The sequence below is a fragment of the Neovison vison genome, chromosome 5, assembly GCF_020171115.1.
Source record: "Neovison vison isolate M4711 chromosome 5, ASM_NN_V1, whole genome shotgun sequence".
Taxonomy (NCBI): domain Eukaryota; kingdom Metazoa; phylum Chordata; class Mammalia; order Carnivora; family Mustelidae; genus Neogale; species Neogale vison.
Window position 1 is genome coordinate 23,320,956 of NC_058095.1, and position 21,834 is coordinate 23,342,789.

At 57.3% G+C, this 21,834-nt stretch overlaps 1 protein-coding gene across 4 annotated transcripts in view; it reads right to left on the minus strand.

Annotated features, from left to right (window-relative positions):
- ARHGAP23 (Rho GTPase activating protein 23) overlaps positions 1 to 21,834 on the minus strand; it is a 70,704-nt gene that overhangs the window by 17,740 nt on the left and 31,130 nt on the right. For 3 of the 4 annotated variants that reach the window (XM_044248127.1, XM_044248126.1, XM_044248128.1), the window contains exons 7-17: positions 18,644 to 19,808; positions 16,798 to 16,953; positions 16,455 to 16,566; positions 16,222 to 16,279; positions 14,883 to 15,026; positions 9,429 to 9,749; positions 8,010 to 8,071; positions 7,626 to 7,756; positions 6,885 to 7,006; positions 6,311 to 6,466; positions 2,564 to 2,642 (exon numbers count right to left, since the gene is read on the minus strand). In XM_044248127.1, the coding sequence (XP_044104062.1) occupies positions 2,564 to 2,642; positions 6,311 to 6,466; positions 6,885 to 7,006; positions 7,626 to 7,756; positions 8,010 to 8,071; positions 9,429 to 9,749; positions 14,883 to 15,026; positions 16,222 to 16,279; positions 16,455 to 16,566; positions 16,798 to 16,953; positions 18,644 to 19,808 (2,506 nt within the window). Of the gene's footprint in view, positions 1 to 2,563; positions 2,643 to 6,310; positions 6,467 to 6,884; positions 7,007 to 7,625; positions 7,757 to 8,009; positions 8,072 to 9,428; positions 9,750 to 14,882; positions 15,027 to 16,221; positions 16,280 to 16,454; positions 16,567 to 16,797; positions 16,954 to 18,643; positions 19,809 to 20,942; positions 21,059 to 21,834 lie in introns of those variants that run through there. The other variant, XM_044248129.1, reaches the window with a different exon arrangement.

Genomic DNA, 21,834 nt, shown 5'->3' on the forward strand with positions numbered 1-21,834 from the left:
AATTAAGACCTGAGCTGCATGTTGATACTGGAAGAGGGGTCCTTGTCCCAGCGTCCGGGACAAAGACACCACAAGGTCAGAAGAAAAGGTTACTTAGAAAGAGGGAGGGCCCTATCAGCCTTCAGATGCCCACCCTGCCTGCGTCAAGATGTCCCCAGAAGAAGCCCAAGAGGGGCTTTAAAAAAATGGAACATGGTAAGTTTATTCTAAAATCCATCTGATGAGTAAATGCATAAAGATAGCTGAGGATAACTTGTAAAGGAAAAATGACGAGGGAGGACATGCCCTCTGAGATACGGAAACGTACTTAAAACCCAACACTGCTAGGGGCGCCTGGGTGGCTCGGTGGGTTGAGCCGCTGCCTTCGGCTCAGGTCATGATCTCAGGGTCCTGGGATTGAGTCCCGTGTCGGGCTCTCTGCTCAGCAGGGAGCCTGCTTCCTCCTCTCTCTCTGCCTGCCTCTCTGCCTACTTGTGACCTCTCTCTGTCAAATAAGTGAATGGAATCTAAAAAAAAAACCAAAAAACAAAACAAAACAAAAAACCAACACTGCTAGAGTCATGTGGGACTCAAAGGGAGAGCTGACCAAGGATGAGGACACAGAGAGGAGGAGAAGAGGCCTCATGGATGTTTACTATGGACAAAAGCAGTATTTCAAATCAGTGGGGGAAGAATGGAGGTATCAATAAACATCCCTAGGACAATGAGTTATCTTCGACTTCCAGCTCACATAGTATGCAAACAAATTTAACTGCATTCAGAGCCAAATGTAAAAGTCATTAAAATATCGAGAAAAAACAAGAAAATGTCTCCACAATTGTGAAGCCTTCCTAAACATGAGATGTAAAATCTGTTAAAGACCAACAGCTTTGACTACACTTAAAATAATTGTTTCCGGGGTGCCTGGGCAGCTCAGAGGGTTAAAGCCTCTGCCTTCGGCTCAGGTCATGATCCTAGGGTTCTGGGAGCCTGCTTCCTCCTCTCTCTGCCTGCCTCTCTGCCTACTTGTGATCTCTGTCTGTCAAATAAATAAAATCTTAAAAAAAAATAATTGTTTCCAATTCCTTACAATGCAAAGTTAATAGGCAAATGGCAGACCAGGAGCAAACATCTGTGAAGCCTAACAAAGGGTTAATACAGAGATTGTGTCCTACAAATCAGTACCAGAAAAAGACAACCCAACAGGAAAATGGGTGCACAGTCTGAAAAGGAAATGAGAAGAACAGAAAAGTCCAATAAACTAATGAAAAGATAGTGGATTTCCCTAGTAATGAAAGAAACAAAAACGAAAACAGTAATGAGAGGACATTTTTCCTCCAATTAACAAAATTGTAAAATATTGATAACTTCCAGGGTTGATGGGGGTGCGTGGAGGCAAATTCTCTCCTAAGCTGTTGGCAAGAGTGTGAAGTAGGGCTTTCTTCTCAGAGAGCAACTTGACATTAGCTTCCAAAAATGCCAACCAGGACTTTGACCTAGAAATCCTATGTCTAGGAATCTACCTTGAGGACACTGATCCAGGTGTGCAGGGACACATTTCAGGAAAGTCTTTGCAACCATTTTTGTAAGAGCACAAATCTGAATGCAACCTAAATATCCATCCCTAGGGGAGTGATTAGGCAAATTATAATATATTCAGACTATGAACAATTATGTGGTTGATTTAAAAGAAGAATGAGGTAGAGGTCTTTGTACAGACATGAATGAATTGCAAAATTAGAAGCCTCATTTTGTTTTTGGTATTTTTTTAAAAAGATTTTATTTATTTATTTGACAGAGAAAGATCACAAGTAGGCAGAGAGGCAGACAGAGAGAGGGAAGCAGGCTGCCTGCCAAGCAGAGAGGCCAATGTGGGGCTCGATCCCAGGACCCTGAGATCATGACCTGAGCCAAAGGCAGAGGCTTAAACCACTGAGCCACCCAGTTGCCCCTGAAGCCTCCTTTTGTTAAGGACAGCAGCCTATCAGGAACTTAAAATAAGCCACGGTGGGAAGATTTGTACTCTGGTGACTGAAAAAACACTAAGAATCAAGGCTTTTTCCCCTGGAGAGCCAGGTGTTCCATATTTGTCAACGCACCAGCGAACTCACCCAGCTCCCAACCCTATCACTGCATGTATGTCTCCGTCGGGTGTGTAAGACGGTCTGGGAGGAAACACGACAGACCTGACAGATCATCAATAAGCAGCTCAGCAAACGGTTGAGAGCCTGGGCTCTGGAGTGTGCCTGGGGCCGGATGCTGGCTCTGACATGTACAACCTGTGTGACCTTGGCCAAATCTTTTCCTCTTCGTTACCAGTGGAGATAATGGTACCTGGTGGAGCTGTTGGAGGGAGCTCGGATTGGCACGTAGCCAGTCCTCAGAAAGTCACCTCTGGGGACAGGGACCTTGGCGCTTTCTTTACTGGTATCTATACCAAGAGTGTGACAAGCATGTGTTTCTCTTGCATGGAAACAAAAACCCGAAGACTGAAACCAACAAATCCAACTGAAAACGCGATTGGAGCGCAGCACGGATAGGCGTTCCTCCTCCTTCCATCCTCCCAACGCCAGCTGCTACTCACCGTCGGTGAAAAGAGGCTCGGGCAGCTTCCGGAAGAAGGACTTGAGCAGGCTGCTGATCACATTGAGGTCTTGCCAGCGCTGGGGAGAGGGCAAGGCAAAGACGTCAGGCCCCAGGCAGGCCCAGTGGGGCGCCCATGCCTCCATGCTAGTCCAGCCCCAGAGTCCCCAGCCCAGCCCAGGCCATCCCTGGGGTACACCTGCAGCTCTGCCCAGACCAGAGATCTCACGCTAAGAAGACTCATGGCGGGACGGGGCGGGGTGGCAGAACAGTCCCCAGCTAGGTCCTGGCCCCTTGACCGACCGGCTCAGCCCCTCCCTGCTCCAGCAAGCCCAGCAGACTCCAACATTTGCCTACCCGTAGAAAGTACCAGCTACCTTCTTTGGTGCCACCACTGCGGGACAGAAGTGAGCAAAACCTCCTTGGTGATTAGACCTCTTTGGGCCTACTAGCATACCCTCCTGCCTCCCAGGGCTCCCCATTCAGCAGAAAGTCATCCTTGGACACCCCACCCCCTTATCCATGACATAGCAGTTGCTCTTGCCTGGCATCTTCTTGTCTCAGGCCTTTTGTACTTGACAATTCCCTCCACTAGAACTTTCCTCCCTGCCCTCACAGGCCTGGCTCCTCACCCTGCCCAAATGTCACTGCCTCTGGAAGGCCTTCCCTGACCGTGCCAGCTAACACAGCCACTGCTGCCACTACCCTGTCACCTGTGCAGCAGCCCTTTGTTTCCTCCATGGCACTTGCTACACTTTGTCACTGCTGTATGCATTCGTCTCTTTGTCCCTGCCTATCTGCCTGATAGGACTGCAGCGTCATGAGGAGCAGGGATCCTGTCTGTCCCGTCCCCCACTGTGTTCCTGCCACGCAGTGAGCTCAATCAGCCCAAGCACTTCAATGGTCTAAGACAGTAGTTCTCCCCAGCAGCAGAAATCATGCCCCCAGGACATTTGGTGATACTCTAGAATCACTTTGGTTTCCTTGAGTGGGGGGGAGGGGTTGCCACTGGTACCCAGCAGATAGAGTCTGGAGAGCTCTTAAACTTTCTGTGATGCCCACGACAAAGTCCCGAGACCAAGAACTATTCTGCCGGAAGTGTCAAGATTGAGAAACTCTGTTCTAAAGAAATAGGTTGTCAAATGCGAGAAAGAAAGAAGCATGGCTGGGTCTTTGGGCCTTCGACCACCAGGGGGCACCACCGCCCTGCGTAAGTCAAGGGTACCAGCCTTGCCAGGAACTACTCAGAGTAACTCGGGCCCCGAAAACAAGGTGAGGCTCTCCACAAAGACACCCAGCTCCACAATATGCACGCTCTGTACAATGGGTCCACAGCTTAATGCCACACCATCCCACAAACAGTACCTCCCCTCAGGCTCAGGAGGACTTACAGGTACCCTGACCACAACACTTCACCTCCAGGGCACCTGGGTGGCTCAGTCGTTAAGCATCTGCCTTCAGCTCAGGTCATGATCCCAGGGTCCTAGGATTGAGCCTCACATCAGGCTCCTTGCTCAGCAGGGAGTCTATTTCTCCCTCAACCCCTCTCCTCTGTTCATGCCTTCTCTTTCTCTCTCTCTTTCTCATAAATAAATAAGGTCTTTTTAAAAAATTTAGAAAACAAAAACCAAAATCAAACACTTAACTTTCAGCAGTCCGACAACAAAGGACAGGACCAATGTCTGAGACAAAACCACCCACCCACCACACTTTGGGCCCTGACTTGGGCCGGCTGCCCACCAGCTCTGGCCATGCCTCTCCCCGGCTAAGGCCCAGCAAATGTGCTTCGGTGCATACAAGCCCCTACCCAGTGCAGCTTCTGCCCACCTGCCCTGTCACCTTCTATCCGTGAGGCAGGGCTCTTCTCATCTCCCAGCTGCCAAACCCACAGCTTCTGGACCCTTCCCCCGTGCATGTATCCGCCCCTCAGCCCCGGCCTCACTGGTACCCTCTCCTCTGAACCATGTGGAGCCTAGCCCTTCCCTCCTACCTCCCACCTCTGCCCATCCAGCAGCTCCCTCCATCGTCCAGCTTTGCGCCCCAACTACACCCATTCTCCAGCCAACTCTTGGCCATCACCCCAAATCTGGGGGGCCCCAACCTGACTCATCCTCCTTCTCCAGCCCTACTCCCCAGTTTCTGCCAGAGACATACCATCAGCCCCCAGCTCAAATGTTGGCTCTTCCCTGCGACCCCTTCCTCCCTCCCATGTGGCCCGCTCTTAGAGCTGCTCCCATCCTCCCTACTCCCCTGGGACCACCGTGTCCTCCTGGCCCCTGGCACTTCGCACATAGCAGCAATTTCTCCTGTAGATGCCCTGCTCTGGGTCTCCTTCGTTCATACCCACCAGGCATAAGCTAGAGCAGACCCCACTTTTGGCTCCCTATTGTCCATGGAATCAAGGTCAAAGGATTCACTAGAGCCATCAAAAGCCCTCTGCCTCCTGCCCTGCGCCTCACCCTCCCCACTGCCAAGTCCAGGAAGGAGGAAGGAGGTGGGTCCATTCTCTCCCAACACCCAGGCCCTTCTCTGGGGTTTTGGAAAATGTCATCATTCCCAGCCGGAATGGCCTTCCGGTCCACCTGCCTCCTTCACTTTCATCTTTAAAGATTCCAACACTCAAGTTTCCTGCCTGCTCCAGCCCTCAGTGTCTTCTCCTTCCTCATCACACAATCTGGTCCCTGGTAAGATCAGCCTTTTCTCTTGCCTCCTATCCCACATGGCATGTCTCCACATTTCCTCCCCAAGGGCAGGAAGACTGTCCCGTATCACAAAAAAATTTCACGATATGGGACTCATGGGACTTCACTGCCCAGATCCGTGGTCTTCCCAAACATCTATCTCAGCAGAGCCCCTCTTCTCAAACATGAAAACCCAATATGAAAATAACAGACATTAAAAAACAGAACAAAGCAGATTGCTCTAGTTCAAGCCAGGATGGGGGCTCCTGACCTGCTCCCTGCCCCCCACAGCTCCTCTGGGGAACACAGTTTAAGAAACACTGGCCCTGGGGCAAACACTTCTGTTATTTTTCTTGTTCACACTGAAATATATTTCTGGCTTTTTTCCAGCTTCACTGAGCTGTAACTGACATGTTACTTACAGGGAGCCCTTAAATCAGGCTGTAAGATTCCTTCCCCTGCTGCCTCTGTCTCCCCTGACCAGCCCTCACCTCCCTGAAGTGCTGGCTGCTCCAGAAAATACCACATGCTCCCCCTCTCCGCCAGGGGTCTGCAAACCACAGCCCAGGGCTCCAGACCAGCCCGCGGCCTGGTTTGTATGGCCCTGAAGCTAAGAAGGGCTTTTCCATGTTTAAAGGGCTGTGAAGAAAGAGGAGGAGGAGGAGGAGGAAGAGACCGAGTGGTAACCAACACCTAGAGCGTTTGCCATTTGGCCCTTTGCAGAGAAGGTGAGTTGGCTGCTGGCGACCCCTCAGAGCCTACGCCTTTGCCCCAGCCATTCCCCCATCCTGGAATGGCCCTACCCGGCTTTCACTGGCATTTAGTGAACGGCTATTCATCCTCAAAGTCCCAGAAAGGATTACCGTCAAGGGCTTCCTGTCCGTGACTGGGTCTATCTCTCCAGCTTTGGACAGGGTGATGCCCATCCCCAGGACTAGCTTGCCAGGGCAGGCCCCGCCTCGCCTGTCTCGGGGCCCTGGCCTACTGCCAGGCACATTGCAGGGTCCAACAAACACCAGAGAGAGACACACACACATCGCCTTGCCCCCCTCCTCCGCTGTGCCCACCTCATCCTGCAGGTTGATGTCGCCGGGCCCACGGTTGAGCTGCTCCTGCAAGCTGGACACCACCGCATTGTTGCCTGGCACCCGGTAAATGCCTGTGGACTCCAGCCCCCGTGCCTCTACAATACGACAGCATGCGGCCACGATCAGGGGGACCCGCTGGAGACACAGGCAGGGCAAGCATGTTAAGAAGGCCAAGGGTAAAATTCCCCACCAGTGGGCTGGAAGAGGTGGGAAGGCCAAGGCGAGAGCAGAGCAAGGCCAGAGCTGCTGCTGAGAGCCCTGTGCAGGGTAGGGGAGTGGGCGGACATAGGCCCTCACAGCCTCCAGTCCTCTCCAGCCTGGGAGTTAAATAGAACACCAGAGCCTCGCCGAGGTGTGCCGAGGAGCACCAGCTGCGGGCCTGGGGATTCTGGGCTCTGCCTTAGCTCTGCTGTCTCCTCCCTGGGCGCCTCCCCAGCCCTCCAACTGCTGTGTCTGCAAGATAGAGAGCTGGTTCGCACCTCCCTCAGCTCTGGCCCTAGGTACCCTGGGCTCCCCCATTCGCTGCTCACTCTAGAGTGTAGTGGAGACTCACCTGGTTCTCTATGGCTGGCTGGCATTCCTCTAGCCGGACCCCAAATGCCCTAGGGGCTGCCTTCTTGTTCTTCTTGATGATGTTGATGCCCCAGGGGGTTTTGGGAGGGGCGGCACTGTCATCTGGGGTGGGGGAAGGCAGACAAAGCCAGGGTGAGCTGGGGGGCCTGGGCAGGGGCAGAAACCACACATGGTCACACACACTCACCCATGTTTGGACATAGGGGGGCTCCATCAGAGAAGCAACTGGAATGCTGAGGGCTGATGGGAAATTATATCCTGAGAGAAAGTCTAAGAGATGAGGGTGTGTGTTTTCCCGAGGACACAGGCCTCAGAGTACTGTAAGGATTTCTATGTGGTCTCGAGGGTTAAAACAATAAGATAGGAGCCAGAGATTCTGGTACAGCCAAGGAAAGAACTTCCTCACAGCCTAAAGTGTATAAAGATGGAAAAGGATGCCTCCAGAGAAGATGGGTCTCCTGCTCCTGAAGGGACACAAGCAAACACTTGGAGGCTACCCAGCTGGAATGTCATGGAAGGAAATCAGGTTCTAGGTCCTTCCAGCCCTGAGACTCTGAAAGCCCCCAGACCCTCCCAGGCACATACCCACAGGCACGCACATAGGCCAGCACACACACACACACACACACAAGCCCACAGCTCCCACGCACATACAGGGCTGACCCCCACTGTCCCACATGCACGCACACACATCACACCCTCAGCAGCCACACCTTCCTACCCTTGCTCCCTGTGGGCTGGTCCTGAGTCCTGAGGCCACGTGCAGTACTCTGTTTGAGGAACTCAGACTTGAGGCCCCCCAGGCCACGAGAGATTTTGGGGGAGGAATCAGCTTTGGGCCCAGAGCTATGGCTGTGTAGGAAAAGGGGGAGAGGAGAAGTCTTCATCTGGGGTGCGCTGACATGCCACGTGCCCTGGCCTCCTGCTGCTCCAGACCCCCTCCCCAGCCCTGAAGCAGTGGCCTCAAGGCCCCCAGCATCTTGTGTGCCCCCAGCAAAGGGTGACTTGAGGGCTGCCCTCGGGCCTAGCAGTAGGCCAGGAGGATGGCCTCTGTCCCGAGTGCCCCTGCCCCCAACCAGGACTGTCTAGGAGAGCCGGGCCTCACCTTACTTTGCGATAATCATTAAGCTTTTTGCTGATCAGAGCTTGGTTGGCACAGCCGGGGTCCTGGAGGAGAGCAAAGAAAAAGTAGACTCCATCAGTGTCCACAGCCGGCCGACTCCGGTCTCATCCCTGGCCCCTGCCTCCACTTCGCCTCCCCTCTCTCCTCCACCTGCCGGCTGGAGGGCTCACACCCTAGAGCGAGAAAGAGCGGGGCTGGACTCCCGAGCACCCCCTCACCAGCTGTGTGACCTAGAGTAACCCACTAACCTCTCTGAGCCTCAGTCTCTTCCATAGCAGCGGAAGAGATAATAGGGCAACCTCAGGGCTGGGGTACAGAATTATGCAGGTGGCACTGATAGCATTCCTGGCAAGGCACAGAGAAGGTGCCCCCTGACAGCAGTGACTGCAATAAGGAAGGTCACTTGGGACCCCTTGACTAGGCCCTGCTGGGGGACAGCCCGGACAGGCTCCCCCAGAGCAGGGGCTATAAGTTCCAAGGACTTGCCTCCCTACAGCGAGGAAAGGTAATGTTCTGAGGACAGCAGAGCCCGGTTCAGCAAGAAGACGGGTCTCCCCTCAGGGAGAGCAGGTCTGTGGCCCAGGGGCTCTGTACTAGGGCCTCTCTCCCCATGGCCCGAGCAGGAGCACACATGGCCCAGGGCCCAGGCCCTCCATCCTCAGGCAATGAGCAGCCCGAGCTCAGGCCCCCCGTGTCACTTTGTGCCAGTGTGCTGGGGCATCGGGGTGTGGGCACATGGCCAAGAGGGCGAGGGGGCGCCGACACCCCGGCCCAGGCTCCTAGTGTGTGGCCACAGCTGCCCAGGAGGGGGTGCCGTTTTAAAATTATCCTGAAATGCAGGCCAAAGCCCTTTGGCTCAACCAGTGCAGCCTGCTGCCAAAGGCCAATCCCCTTGGCCTCCTCCCAAGGTCAATGTGTTCATGCCCTGCTGACAGGCTAGCCCTGTCAGCAGTGCCAGCTGCTGGCCCAGGGGCACCTCCTTCTGTAATATCCTCCAGAAGAAACCTCTGCCTCCTGGTACCCCATCAGAGGTTGGCCTGGAGCTGACCTCTCTGTGCCAGAGCCCGCCCAAGGCGGTAATAATAATTAATAAGGATAATAATAATAATAATAATAATAATTAGTGCCATTCCTCCAGTTATTATGGTTCCTGCCAGCCAGGGAACCCGGAGGATGCCAGGTGCTCTGGGAGCCGCCGTCTGCATGTTCTGTTCACACGAAAGCCCGGGTGTGTGTGTGTGTGTGTGTGGAGCTGCGAGGCGCGCTCCTGTTAGCCCACTTCATGGACAAGGGAACTGAGGCTGAGAGAGCTTAAGGTACACTGGCAGGTGAGGGGCGGCCCTGCCCCCCTCCCCTCACTTCTTGCCACCCCTGGCCTAGGATGGGCGGTCGGGCCCTCACCTCGCCCTCGGCCCTGCTGTTCTCTCGGATCGCTCTGATCCAGCCCAGCATGTCATCCCGGTCCTCAGCCTGAAAGAGATATTCACAGAAGTCAGCGGTGGTCAGCCGGAACACGTGCCTCCTCTTGGTCTCGCTGTAGGAGATGTCCACCAGGCAGGAGCCGATGCAGACGGGCGCCGCCTCGTCCTCACCTGCGACGGCCGCCGCCGCCCCCGCCGCCGCCGCCGGCCCGGGCTCCCGCCGCTCCTTGCTCAGCGAGAGGGAGCGCGCCCGCAGCGCGGCGTACACCCGCTTCCACTGGCGCAGGCCGCCGCCAGCTTTCTGCAGGGAGAGAGAGGGAGAGGGGGAGGGGGAGAGACAGGAGGGGGGCGGGTGTGAGAGGCCCGCCCCGCCCGCCCCGCCCCAAAGCCTGGGGAAGAGGGGCCAGGAAGAGGGGCCCAGAGGAGAGCTCCCGGCAGCCACAGAGGTGGTGTCCCAGCCCCCCTGCACACAGCCCTCCTGCCCAGCCCCTTCCCTGCCTGGACAGCCCCACACATCATTTTCAGTGCAACCCCCACCTCCAGAGGGTCCCCAACCTTCCTTTCAACACTAGCATCTTTTAATAGTAGCATTAGGGGCATCGGGCCCCCCACAGTGCCCCACAGAAGCTGGCCGCCCAGCGGGGTCCACCTTAGGTAAAATCCTTGTAAACCTTTCCTAGTCCACACACTGCCCCTGCACAGCCAGACAGGTCAAGAGTCATCCATGGGCACCTGATCTCCCGGCTCTTCCGCCTCTGGCTAAAGGCTCTACTCAGTATCCTGGCCGCCTGGGCCCCCGGTGTTGCTGAAGCCAGTGGCAGCTTCTCTGACCTCCCCGGCCCTTTCCTTAACCCCTCTGAGACATGTGGCCTGGCCTGCTGCTCCTTCCTTCTCTAAACCCTCTCTTGTCATCCGGTACTGCATCAGTGCCCACTGCCAGCCAACTCAGGTCTCATCCCCGGCCCCTGCCTCTGCTTCGCCCAGGGTCCCAGTTTTTCCTCCCAATTCCAATGACTCCTTCTCGGTCTCCTCCATTGGTTTCCCTCCCCCCAACATCCTCACACCAATGGTTCTTGACAGGGGCGAATGGTGCCCAGGGGACATCTGTCTGGAGACATTTTCAGTTGTCACACCTGGGGAAGTCCTATGCCATCCAGTGGGGAAAGGCCAAGGACGCTGCTAATCACCCCCTCCAATGTCCAAGATAGCCCCCCCACAACTAAGAATCATCCAACCCCCATGTCACCAGAGTTGAGGCTGAGAACCTGCCCTAAAGAGGGGGGGCTCCGGAACTTTCTCCTGGGTTCCCCTGTCCCTGCACGCCTTTCCCATGATGTCATCTGTGCCTGTGGCTTTAAATCCTGTCTGTCTGCTGATGATGCTTCCCAAATTCCCAACTGTATCCTTGGTCTGGCATCCCTCCTCCCCCCGCCACAGCCTTGCACCTCCCTGCTCAGTGTCCCCACTTGCTGTCCCCTAGGTGCTCTGCATACTACCTGCTCGCCATGGGCCACTTGCTTTTTGTCATCAAACTTACTCTCCACAGCACCCCTCCCCCAACTTCTCTAGCTCAGTAAATCCACCCAGATGCCCAGAAACCTGGGAGTTGCCCTCGACCCCTCCCTTTTCCTCACCCTTGACATCCAATCCATCAGAAGGGCACAGCTGCTCTGCTTCCAAAATACCACCTATCTCCATCTTTCCTGCTACCTACACCACCTTGTCCACACCACCAACCGCTCTTACCTGCACAACTACAGAAACCTTCCTAGTCCCCACCCTTGCCTCCTATAATCCACTCTCCAACCAACGTGGGGCTTGAACCCATGGCCCTCAGACCAAGAGCTGCACACTTGACTGCCTGAGCCAGACAGGCACCCCTGCAGCTGTCATTTTTTTGTTTTAAGATTTTATTTACTTATTTGAGAGAACATGAGAGCGGGGATGGTTGGAGGGAGAAGCAGACTCCCCACTGAGCAGGGAGCCCGACACGGGGCTCCATCCCAGGACCCCAAGATCATGACCTGAGCCAAAGGCAGATGCTTAACCAAAGGAGGCCCCCAGGCGTCCCTGCAGCCACCATTCAGAAACGCGAATGAGATCCCACCTCTCCCCTGCTCAGCACCCTATCCTGGGCTCCTGCCGCCCACTGCAATCAAAGCTAAGAACTTCCGTGATGTGTCCCTCCCTCTCCGAACTCGACTTCTCCACCGGCATCTTTCTCGCTGTGCCAGGACACAGGGGCCTTCTCTAGTGAACAGGCCAAACACTTGCTTTCTTGGGGCCCTTGATCACACTGTTCCTTCTGCCCGGAGCCTCTTTTCTCGCTTTTCTGTGTGGCCTCCCTCTTGCCCATTAGGTCTGAACTCAAACGTCACGCATATCACCTCCTCAGCGAGGCCTTCACAGACCCTGTTTTTCTGAAGCCTGCTCCCTGTTACCTGCAAACATCAAGGCCATCACGTGACCCAGTTCATTTTCCCGGGGTGCTTACTGCAACTTCCCATTACGCAGGATATGGATCTCTCCAATAAGCGGTAAGCTCCTGGGGGCGGGGAGCTTGTCTCTCCTCTCCCACATCCAAGAGCCTAGAGTACCCACAGGCGCAGGGTAAGAGCTCCTCAAAATTCACTGAATAAACCAATTAATCGTCCTCGGAGCACGCTGAAGGCAGGGGCGCCATCTCCTCCCATTGGACCGAGGGCTCATCCCTTCTTTGGGCTGCTGGTCTACCCAATCCTCTTCACCCATCATGGTCCCCTGCCCTCCGAACAAACCAGGTGAGGAGTTTCCACAGCAGTAACACAGCCCCATCTGGCCACAAGCCCTGCCCACCACCACCACCACAGACCTGCTGGTCCCAGGCAGGACTGTCGGAGCAGGAGACGGCATGGCCCTCCAGGGGATTTTTTTTTTTTTTTTTTTTTGGTATCAGAGTGAGGTGGTGGCAAGGGGCCCCTGTGAGACCAAACTAGCTGGGTGACCTTGGACAAGTCAAGTCCCCTCTCTTGGCATCAGTGTTCTCTATTGGTAAAATGAAAAGTGCACTAGCGGGTCTCCAAGGTTATGTCCAGCTCATGCGCTAGGTCTGTGACTGCAGGGACCTGTGACACCCGTTTCCCCCTTGCCCGACAGAATGGCCTCTGAAAGAGACTGGGGGCTGGACGGAGGTCACCCAAGAGACACTGGATTTGCTAGAGCAGATAACAGCCGGCTGGCCATCGGTTCCCCAGACAGAATAATGGCCTACAGCAGACTTGAAGACCTCTCCCCTAACTCCCAGGTCACAGCAGCAAGGGTACAAGGGAAACAGGTCCTGGCGAAGCCAGGAGTGGAACGCCCTGTCCTCTAGAACTGATCAGTGAGCAGGAAGAGGCCAGCTCCCCTCCCTGCCCAGGAGACACTGTGCTAGGCCTGCCAGGGGCCATCCAGAGCTGCGGGCCAGGCTACCTGGTGGCCAGGAGTCAGTCGTTCTCCCCAGGCCCTCCAAGGGGCTCCAACTTTGGGCTGACAAGGTTTGTCCACCCTGGCTCCCCTTCGTCAGACCACACAGCTGGTGGTCTCACCAAACCTGCCCCTCTAGGGCCCTGGGGCTCAGGGGAAGGCTCCATCACCCCCATAGCCATCAGCTGCCTCCTCTATCCTCTCTCACCACCTGGCCATCAGCAAGCCCAGGCCATCCCTTCTGCAATCTCTCCAAATTGTCCCTCCCTGTCGGCCCCATGCCAGGACCTTGGTCAGGGCCCCCACTCTCACTCACCTGGACAACGGCAAAGCCATTGTCTTCTCCTGTCATGGGCATGACCCTTGCCTCCTAGGCTCACATACCTCCCACCCCCATTGGAACCCCTGCAAAGGCTTGCCATGACAGGGGCGAGGTCCTGCGAGCAGGCGCCAGACTCCCCACCTCGACCTGGCTCCCCCCTCTCGGCCTGGCTCGTAGTCACCTAGCACACCCTCCGCTCCGCTCCCCCACCACCGACCGTCCAGGAGGGTGTCTCCACGTCTGAGCATTCCCCTCCCTCCCTGCTTTGTGGATTCTCACCTACCCTTCACGTCACAGCCTCCTGGACACCTTCCTGCAGCCCTCCGAGACTGGGGTCACCTCCTACACACCACTCTGCTCCACTCCTCCCCTCTAACAGTCACACACTGGCAACCATGTGCTTTCTCGGCTCATCCTCAGCCCCAGCAGGGCAGGACTGGCCTGGCCCCCTCTCCATGAAATACCCAGAACCTTGACCGCAAATCCAGAGCTTACCACGAACTCCGCCATCACCATGGACTGGACAAGGGCAGTGCTGAATGTCTGTCCAGCCTGGCCTACCCGGCTCACTTCCCCTCACACCAGCCCAGGGTGCGGAATAACCCAGAATGTCCCTATCTTATAGATTGGAAAAGTGAGGCACAGAGGTTACAGGGGCTGCCCAAAGCCTGATGTTGGCCATGAGGGGACCGGGCAGGAACTCCAAGTCTGTGTGACTTCCCCAGGTACAAGACACCTAAAAGGCAGGATGGAAAATTCCAACCACAGCAGAAGACGAGCTCCCTGGGCCAGGCCCTGGGTACACTTTTGCTCAGGTTAACTCATTTAATCCTCAGCCATGGGGTTGTGTGTGCTAGGGGTTGTTGTTAGCTCTATTTACAGATGAGGAAACTGAGTCATAGACAGCTGAGTCATCCCAGCTGCCCCCAGCAAGGCATGATGCTGTCAAGGGCCAAGCCCAGCTTTATGCTAACCACTCTGCTCCCGTCTGCGTCTCCTCCTTCCTCCTCTGCCACAACACGGCCTGGAATGGCCTTCCCACCCCGAGGACCCAGGGGCCCCGCCCTCTCACATCAGGATCCTGTTTGTCTCCCCCTGCCACCCTGGGGCCCAGCCATGTTCATCGCTCACCTGGATTGCTGCAGTGGCTCTTACTTGGTCTTCTCGCCTCGGCTCGGCCCCTCTCTAATTCATTCCCCAGGAAGCCGAATCAAAGGGGCCCCGGAGCTTTCAGTGGCCCTCAGGATAGAGACTAAAATCGCTCCTTGTCCTGCAAGACCCCTGAAAAGGCTGACTTCTGCCTTCTTTGGGGGCCTCAGTTCCCCTAAGAGAATTGCCCTGGCCTTGCTCCTTTCCTTTCCCTGAGTCCCCGTGTCCATCTTTGGGGTGATCCACTAGCCAAGGCTCACTGTGGGATGGTTCTGTCTGAATTTCAGGCATGCTGACCGGACCCCTTGCTCCACAGAGCCCATCTCTCTGATTAACCTCCTTTTCATGAGTTCTTTAGGTCCCCCAGGAAGTTCTTCCTGACCTCTATCTCCACCCCTCACGCTACAGCCTTGGCTGGCCCTCTCTGGCTCCAGAGGCTGTGGGGTGGGTGCAGAAGCTGGAGAGTTCTGCCGGAGACAGCTTCCGTCCACCTCCATCTCATCCCAGCAAGCACCTTACCTTCCCCTTCTTGGTGAGGACCTGCTTATAATACAACCAGCCTTCTCTCCTGATGTCGCTGAAGGTGGCGTCTGAGAGGTCAGAGGTCGAGTGGCGCTTGGAAGGAGCATCTGCGTCTTCGGAAGTGCCCCAGCTATCCAAGGACTGCAGCAAGACAACGGAGGGCAACTTAGGGGGATTGCCACGGTGCCAGCATGCCAGGAGCCCCATGGGCCTGGCGCAGCCCTGCAGGCTGCCGTGCTGTGTGGCCTCAGGGGCCCTGCTTGCCCTCTCTGGTCCACTGCACTGAGGTCACGGGACGCATGCGCTGAGGAAGCCAGAAAGGAGGAAAGGCCATGACCTGCCGACCCCATGCCTCCCCACGCTAGAAATGCCAATCTGGAGCCTCCCGTCATTTTATAGACTCGAAGAAACTAAGGAAACAGAGGAAGTGATTGTGTCGACATGGAGTTAAATAAACAGGAAGTAGAAACATCAACACAGGCTGAGTTCACGGAGCAGGTAGTCATGTCCACAAGGAGTTAAACAGAGGAAGTGATAGTGTCAACATGACTCCAGCAACAGAAGTGACAGGTCAAGGGAGAGTTAAGTAAGCAGAGGAAGTGATAAGGAGTAAACCAGGTGACAATGGCCTCAAGGTGCCAAATGAACCGAAGATCCGAGATCCTGAGGGTTTGAAATCAAATGGCTCTTCCAGTCTGTCCCTAATCACAAAGAGGGAGGGCCATCTCAGAACTAAGCCCCCACTCATCCCCAGGTGCGGAGCCTGGGAACTCCAGCCTGTCCTTTGCTCTCAATCCTGGGGCCCCCTCCTTGCCCATGTCCCCTGTCCCCTGAAGATGCTGCACACATAATGCCTGATGCTACCCAGTGTGGGCAGCTTTAGGTCCGCACAGGGAGCAAGGAGGCCAAGTGAGATCCCTGTCCTTGAGGAGCTTACATTCCAGCTGGGACCCAGGCAAGAAAGGGGACGGATGCATAAACCGTGTCACCGGAGGACCGCTGAGGAGAAAAACCTAGGAGCTGGAGGGAGGCATGACATGACAGGGCTGAAGGCCAAACCCTCAGAAAAGCTCGGAAAAACCTGAAGAAAGTAACCAAGTGAGTCACGGGGCTATGGAGGGGAGTGTGTGGAAAGGGTGTTCCAGACGGGGAAATGGCAAGGGCCACGGCCTCACATGGAAGGGCGTGGGTGTCTCTAAGTGACGAGGGACACCACACCAGGGGCACTGGGCCCAGATGGGGAAGGGGAGACGGGAGCTGGAGGAGACTATGTCCGGTCACTGGGTCACTCCCCAGCCCCCCGGCACTGTCGCCCACGCGTGCCCTCACCACTCACCCCGTCAGTGAAGAAGCTTCGCAGCATCCGCAGGCTGGGGACTCGGTTTGGCAGGCGCCTGTGTGCGAGAACGGAGTGTGAGGGATGTGGGGGGCACAGCTAGGACTTTCCCCCCTAAATCCAAAGGCTCTGGAGCCTTTCAGGGAGGGAGCTCATCGCCCTGGTGTGTAGGGGACCCCCAGAGGGGGTGGCGGTGCGGACTCCCAGGAAGGATGGCCGCGGCCCGTCCTCACCTCAGAGCCCTGCTCTCCTCCCGGAAGGTGTTGAGCCCGTCGTCACAGGACTTGGAGCGCTCTGTGGTGATGGCGAGCAGGTAGGAGGAACGGCGGCCGGCCTTGATGCTGCCTGCAAAGCCGCCCACGGTGGGCCACAGGGTCAGCAGGGCGGCGGGGTGGGGGGCTCTCTCAGCCCTCCCGTCTGGGCTGGGCCTGGAGGCGACTCTGCCCAGGGGATCCCGGGTAGCAGAAGCCAGCAGGAAGACGCCAGACATGAGGTAGCGGTAGCCCAGCAGGGACCCCCTGCCCCAGGACCAGACAGCGAGGGAGAGGACGGAGCTGGGATTCAGGGAGCACTCACTGCAGTCCTGGGAGTAATGGCGGCCAAGGGCAAAGGTGAAGGTTGGGGAGGAGGGGCTGGTGCCCAGGACAGGGGCTGAATTCATGGCGCTGGAGACCACGGCGGAGGCGGGGACATGCTTGGCTTGGAGGTCAATGCTGGGGCTGGTGGGTTCATCTGCAAGCAGAGGGAGTGGTGGGTAAAGGTGGCTCAAAGCGGAACCTGCCCACCCCATCCCCAGCCTCACCTCCAGGCCCAGCCCACATCCCCAATGCTCAAGCCCTCCAAGGCCCTGCTAGCAATATGCCCGTGGCCAAGGGCTCCCTCCACATCCCCAGACTGTGAGCTCAGCCCCTGCCTCCCAGATGGGGTGGTTCTTTACACTGAGGTGTGACCCAGGCCGGAGACTGAGCCACCCTCCTTAGACTGGGCTCCTAGGCTAGGGGTCTCTTAAGGATAAAGATGGTCTCCCTTCATCAGCTGGAGGCTTCTTGAAGACAGGTGCTACGTTTCTCCCTCAGACTGGGAGTAGTTTGAAAATAAAGGCTTTACCTCTTGCCCCAGACCAGGATCTTTAAGGCTGTGTCTGCCTGCTTGGACCGAAGGCCAGCCAGGGTTAGGTCTCCTCTCCCTCTTCTCCCTCACTCCCGGGAGCTCACACAGCGTGATCGCAGCACGCTCAGCTCCAGGGACCATCTCTCGGCTCCTGGCTCCTAGTCTCATGATCTTGCGTCTGGTCTTTCTCTCAAGCCCCTAGATCCAGCCTATCCTGCATCCTCATGGACAATAGAGTGGTTTCAGGCCCACTTTCATTCCCGATATGGAGGTGAGGCACAACCCTCTAGCAAGGCCAGAAACCTGGGAATCAGCTGGCCTCTCCACTCTTGCCTCTCCCTTATCCAACATCTGTTCCCCAGGCAGCATACCTTCAGCGTCCCCTCTGCTCTAAGGATAAAGTCCAAATTCCCCAGGGACTGACATGACCCTTCTGGCCCTGTTCTGATGACCTGGGGAAGGGCACCCGGCCTCTCTCACTTCAGGGTCTTGGCACAGTCTATTCTCGCCCAGAACATTCCCCCCTGACTAACTCCTTCTCATCCTTCAAGTCTCAGCCCTAATCTCCTTTCTCCAAGATTCTCTCCTCGGTGACCACGCCCCAGTCTAGGCCATGGAACTCTTCTCTGTCTCCTAGAGCTCGCTATACTCCCATCACACACACACACACACACACACACACACACACACACACCCCATGGGGTTGTTCTCGTCCCATCATCTGATCAACTGTCCCTGCCGTGGGACCACACACTCCAGGAGAGCACAGAGCCTCGCTCGGTGCCTGACAGAAGTATTTGTCGGATGGAGGGTGGATGGAAGGAACGAAGAGTGAAAGGAACAAAGGAAGGGTAGGATAAAGAAAGGATGGAGGGATGGAAGGGAGAAAGGAATGAACAAACAAAGGGAGGGAGGAGAAAGGGAGCAGGAAAGAAGCAAACTGATGAATGGGTGGGTGAGCTGGTGGGTGGGTGGGTGGGCAGACAAAAAGGAGGGAGCAAGAGAAGGAAGAAAAGACAGGAGGAAGTAAAAACAGAGAGCTAAAGAGAAGGGGGGAGAAGGAAGAATGGGAGGGAGGGAGGAAAGGTGGCTGGAGGACAAATGAACAGAAGAAAGGATGACAGAAGGATTCAAGAGAGCACAGAAGGATGGATGGATGGATGGATGGATGGATGGATGGATGGATGGACAGAGAAACAGACTGGTCCCATCAGCACTCAACCCAGAGTTCTGCCATGATGACAGGTGGGTGGGGTACAGCCCAGCACCGACGACCAAGTCTCCCAAGACAGCCACCTGCACCATCACTCACCAATGAAGGGAATGGAAGCCAGAGAATCTTCAGTGGTGGCCAAAGGGGCCACCTTCTTGCCCAGGCGTTCTACTCGCCCAATGGTCTCTGGCTCTGGGGACTCTTCACCAAACCCAAGGTTCATCTGTCTTGCAGGGGGCAGCTGGACCTTGCGGCCTGTGGGAGGCTTCTGCCTCAGGATCACCTCGTCGCGACGATCCTCGGTAGGAGGCTCCAGGGCCCGGGTGCTGGGTTCTGGGCGGACAACTCTGGGTGGTTCGGAGGCCTCTGGTGGGAACGATGCCTGGGACTGAGCCAAGCTGAAGGTGGGCAGCCCCCCAAAGGGTGAGTCCCGGAAAGACAGTGCGTGCAGGAGGCCAGTCCGGCGCTGGAATGATGGACTATAGCTCCGGTATCCAATGTACCCGATGTCGTCCAGGCCTTGGAGGCCAGGTGGGGGCTGGGCCTGGGGCGCAGGAAGGTCCCTAGAGGAGCAGGCAGAGGTGCGGGCCGATGGACGCTGGGACGCCCAGCCACAGCGCTCAAAACGGGGTGACACCAGTGCTCCCGGCCCCAATGCCTCGGCGGAGCGGGTGGCCCGGCTCAGGTAGTCATCAGAGCGAGCCCGATGCCAGCCTTCCTGACCCAGCTGGCTCAAGGCACCCTGGGAGGTGGAGCAGGGCCATGGGCGGTGGGCAGTCACATCCTCCAACCGGTCCTGGGAGGCACTGCGGGCCCGGGGGGGCATGGCAGGGCACCGTCTCTCCCCGGCCCTGCGGGGTACCTGGTTTGACAGCCAGTGTGACAAGGCCTGCTGGCATTCCAGTTTGCTGGGGGGCACCCGGCCGCCAGGCTCGGGGAAGGCACGGGGCGTCCGGGACTCCGAGGGGAGGCGGGGGAAGGCACCAGGGCTGGGGCGGGGCTGGCTCATCCCCAAGGAAGGGTTGTCCAGATGGGTGCGGGTAGCAGAAGGGACACGGGGCCCCGGGTCACTCCAGGCAGCAGGACTCCGGGGGTCACTGGGCGGCGCTGAGAGGGGCTCAGGCACCATAGTGGCCCAGGCAGAGACCCGGGCTGGCGGGGCGTAAGTCTTGCGATGGTAGCAGATTGGGGGCGGCTCTGGGATGCTCCGGGCCTCTCCGGAATACGGCTCGTTCCCCTTCAGGTAGGCATCCTGGGAGTAGGCCTGGCAGGGGACACAGAGGCAGGTGAACAGGGCGGGACGAGTCCCACAGGGCAGAACTATAGTAGCCCTGGGAGGTCAGGACCCCAGAGACGGGGACTGAGGGAAAGGACCAAGCCCTGAGTGGGTGGGAGAGGGAGGGCATGCTCCAAAGAGAGTCGGGGGAAGGGAGGGAGAGAACAAAGAAATTAGAGGCCTTTGAGAGTCTCACACACACATACACACACACATACACACACAGTCTCTCTCTCTCCTCTCACTGGAGAAATAGCCAGGATTTCTCGAAGACTTATGACAAGGACTGCCTTGAGCCACAAACATTCCAACATCTGTTTTCTGGGGTCCTCCCCCCGATGCTGGCCTCAGCCGCCTCCCTGCTTCCTTATATCCAACAGTGCCCACGGTCCCTCTGTGGCAGAGCTGGAAAACCCCATCAGAGACCAGCCAAGGTGGCCGGAGACAAGAGGGAAACCGACTAAGGGGTGTGTCCACAGTGGGGTGGGCAGGGGATGGGCGGGGGCTGGGAAAGCCCGGCTGTCCCTCCATCCCCTGGACAGGGAGCTGGGACCTGGCTCCTGGGCCAGCGGAGTGAGGAGAAACTTGCCCACCTCTTGCTCACTCTAGGCCAGGCTTGGGGGAGGGGCCAGACTGCCAAAGGGGCCTTGGGCCACCTTCTGCCACCCCAGGCCTGGAATCTGGCACTGGGAGCTGAGGCTGACGCTGCATTGCTGAGGAGGGACAGGGCCCGCGCCCAGGCCCAGCCAAAAAAGGAGGCAGCCCCCAGGGACAGCGGCCTGTGGCCCTGGCCTAGCCTGGCCCTTGATGGGTGCCGGGGTGGGGGGGGCGATGCGGAGGGGGCTATCGCCGGGCGAAGTATCAAAGGTTGGGAGGGTGAAACACAAAGACACACACACGGGCGCCCGCGTGCGTGTGCCACACCACAAGGAGATACCGGAAAATATACACCCAAAGACACACACACAGAGCGAAACACAATGAGACACAGACACAACAAATAACTCTATCTCCGGTCCCAGGCACACACATCATGTGATGAGGACAAGTTAGACCACACCCCCCCACACACACACTCAGCCCCCTTCAGACCCACACACCCAGCCAGGGACACTCACGTACCTCTCCCTCCTGCCATCCTGCCAGCTCCCCGGGCTCCGTGCATCAGGGCGGTGGCGGCAGCATCTCGGCCAGCCTCCGCCCCCCCCCTGCTCGGGGCTAACCCCCACCGACCTCGGCGTCAGCCCAGCCTCCGTTCCCCCCCACCCCCAGGCTGCCCTCCCTGCGGCCACCCTCAGCCCCCAACGGCTGGCTCTCTCTCTCTCTCTCTCTCTCTCTCTCCTTCTCAGGCCGGAGGGAGGAGGAGGAGGGAGGGGAAGATGGGTGTGGAGGGGCCTCGCTGCGTCGGCGGTGGCGTCAGCAGCTGCCGCGGCCCCATTGGCCTCCAGCCTTGGCTCCCAACCACAGGAATGCCTGGGCCCCACCCTCTGGCTGGCCTAGGATGGGGTGGGGGGCCGGCAGAGGGCCCCAGATGCTGACATCTGGGGCTGCCTGCCCGCCTGAACTCGAACTTCTGGCTAACACAGCTAACGCAGCTCAAGGCGGCCCCTCTCCCCACCCCAGCCCTCCTCTGCCCTGGCAGGGAGAGATCCTGGGGAGCCCTAGATCCTACCCTGTCACTCCCGCAGGGCTCAGCCTGGGGCAAGTGTACCCGCAGGGCCTTTGAGACTTGTGGGGAGCCATCCACGTCTCTCTTGGCTTCCAGACTTACCTCCCCCTCCCCAGGAAGGACAGGGGACAACCCAGGTCAGAGGGTGGAGGTTCCCAGAGGGGCATGGTGCCAAGCATGGCACTGTGATTACAGGGATTATGCGAGCACATCCAGGGCCGAGGCCAGCCCGGCGGCTCCCAGGGCCTTCTGGGTTTGGCCCTCGGCCTTCCCCCAGGGGGCAGTGACCTTGGGGGCAAGCAAGCTGGCATCTGGCTTAGACCCATGAGATCAGGAAACTGGACA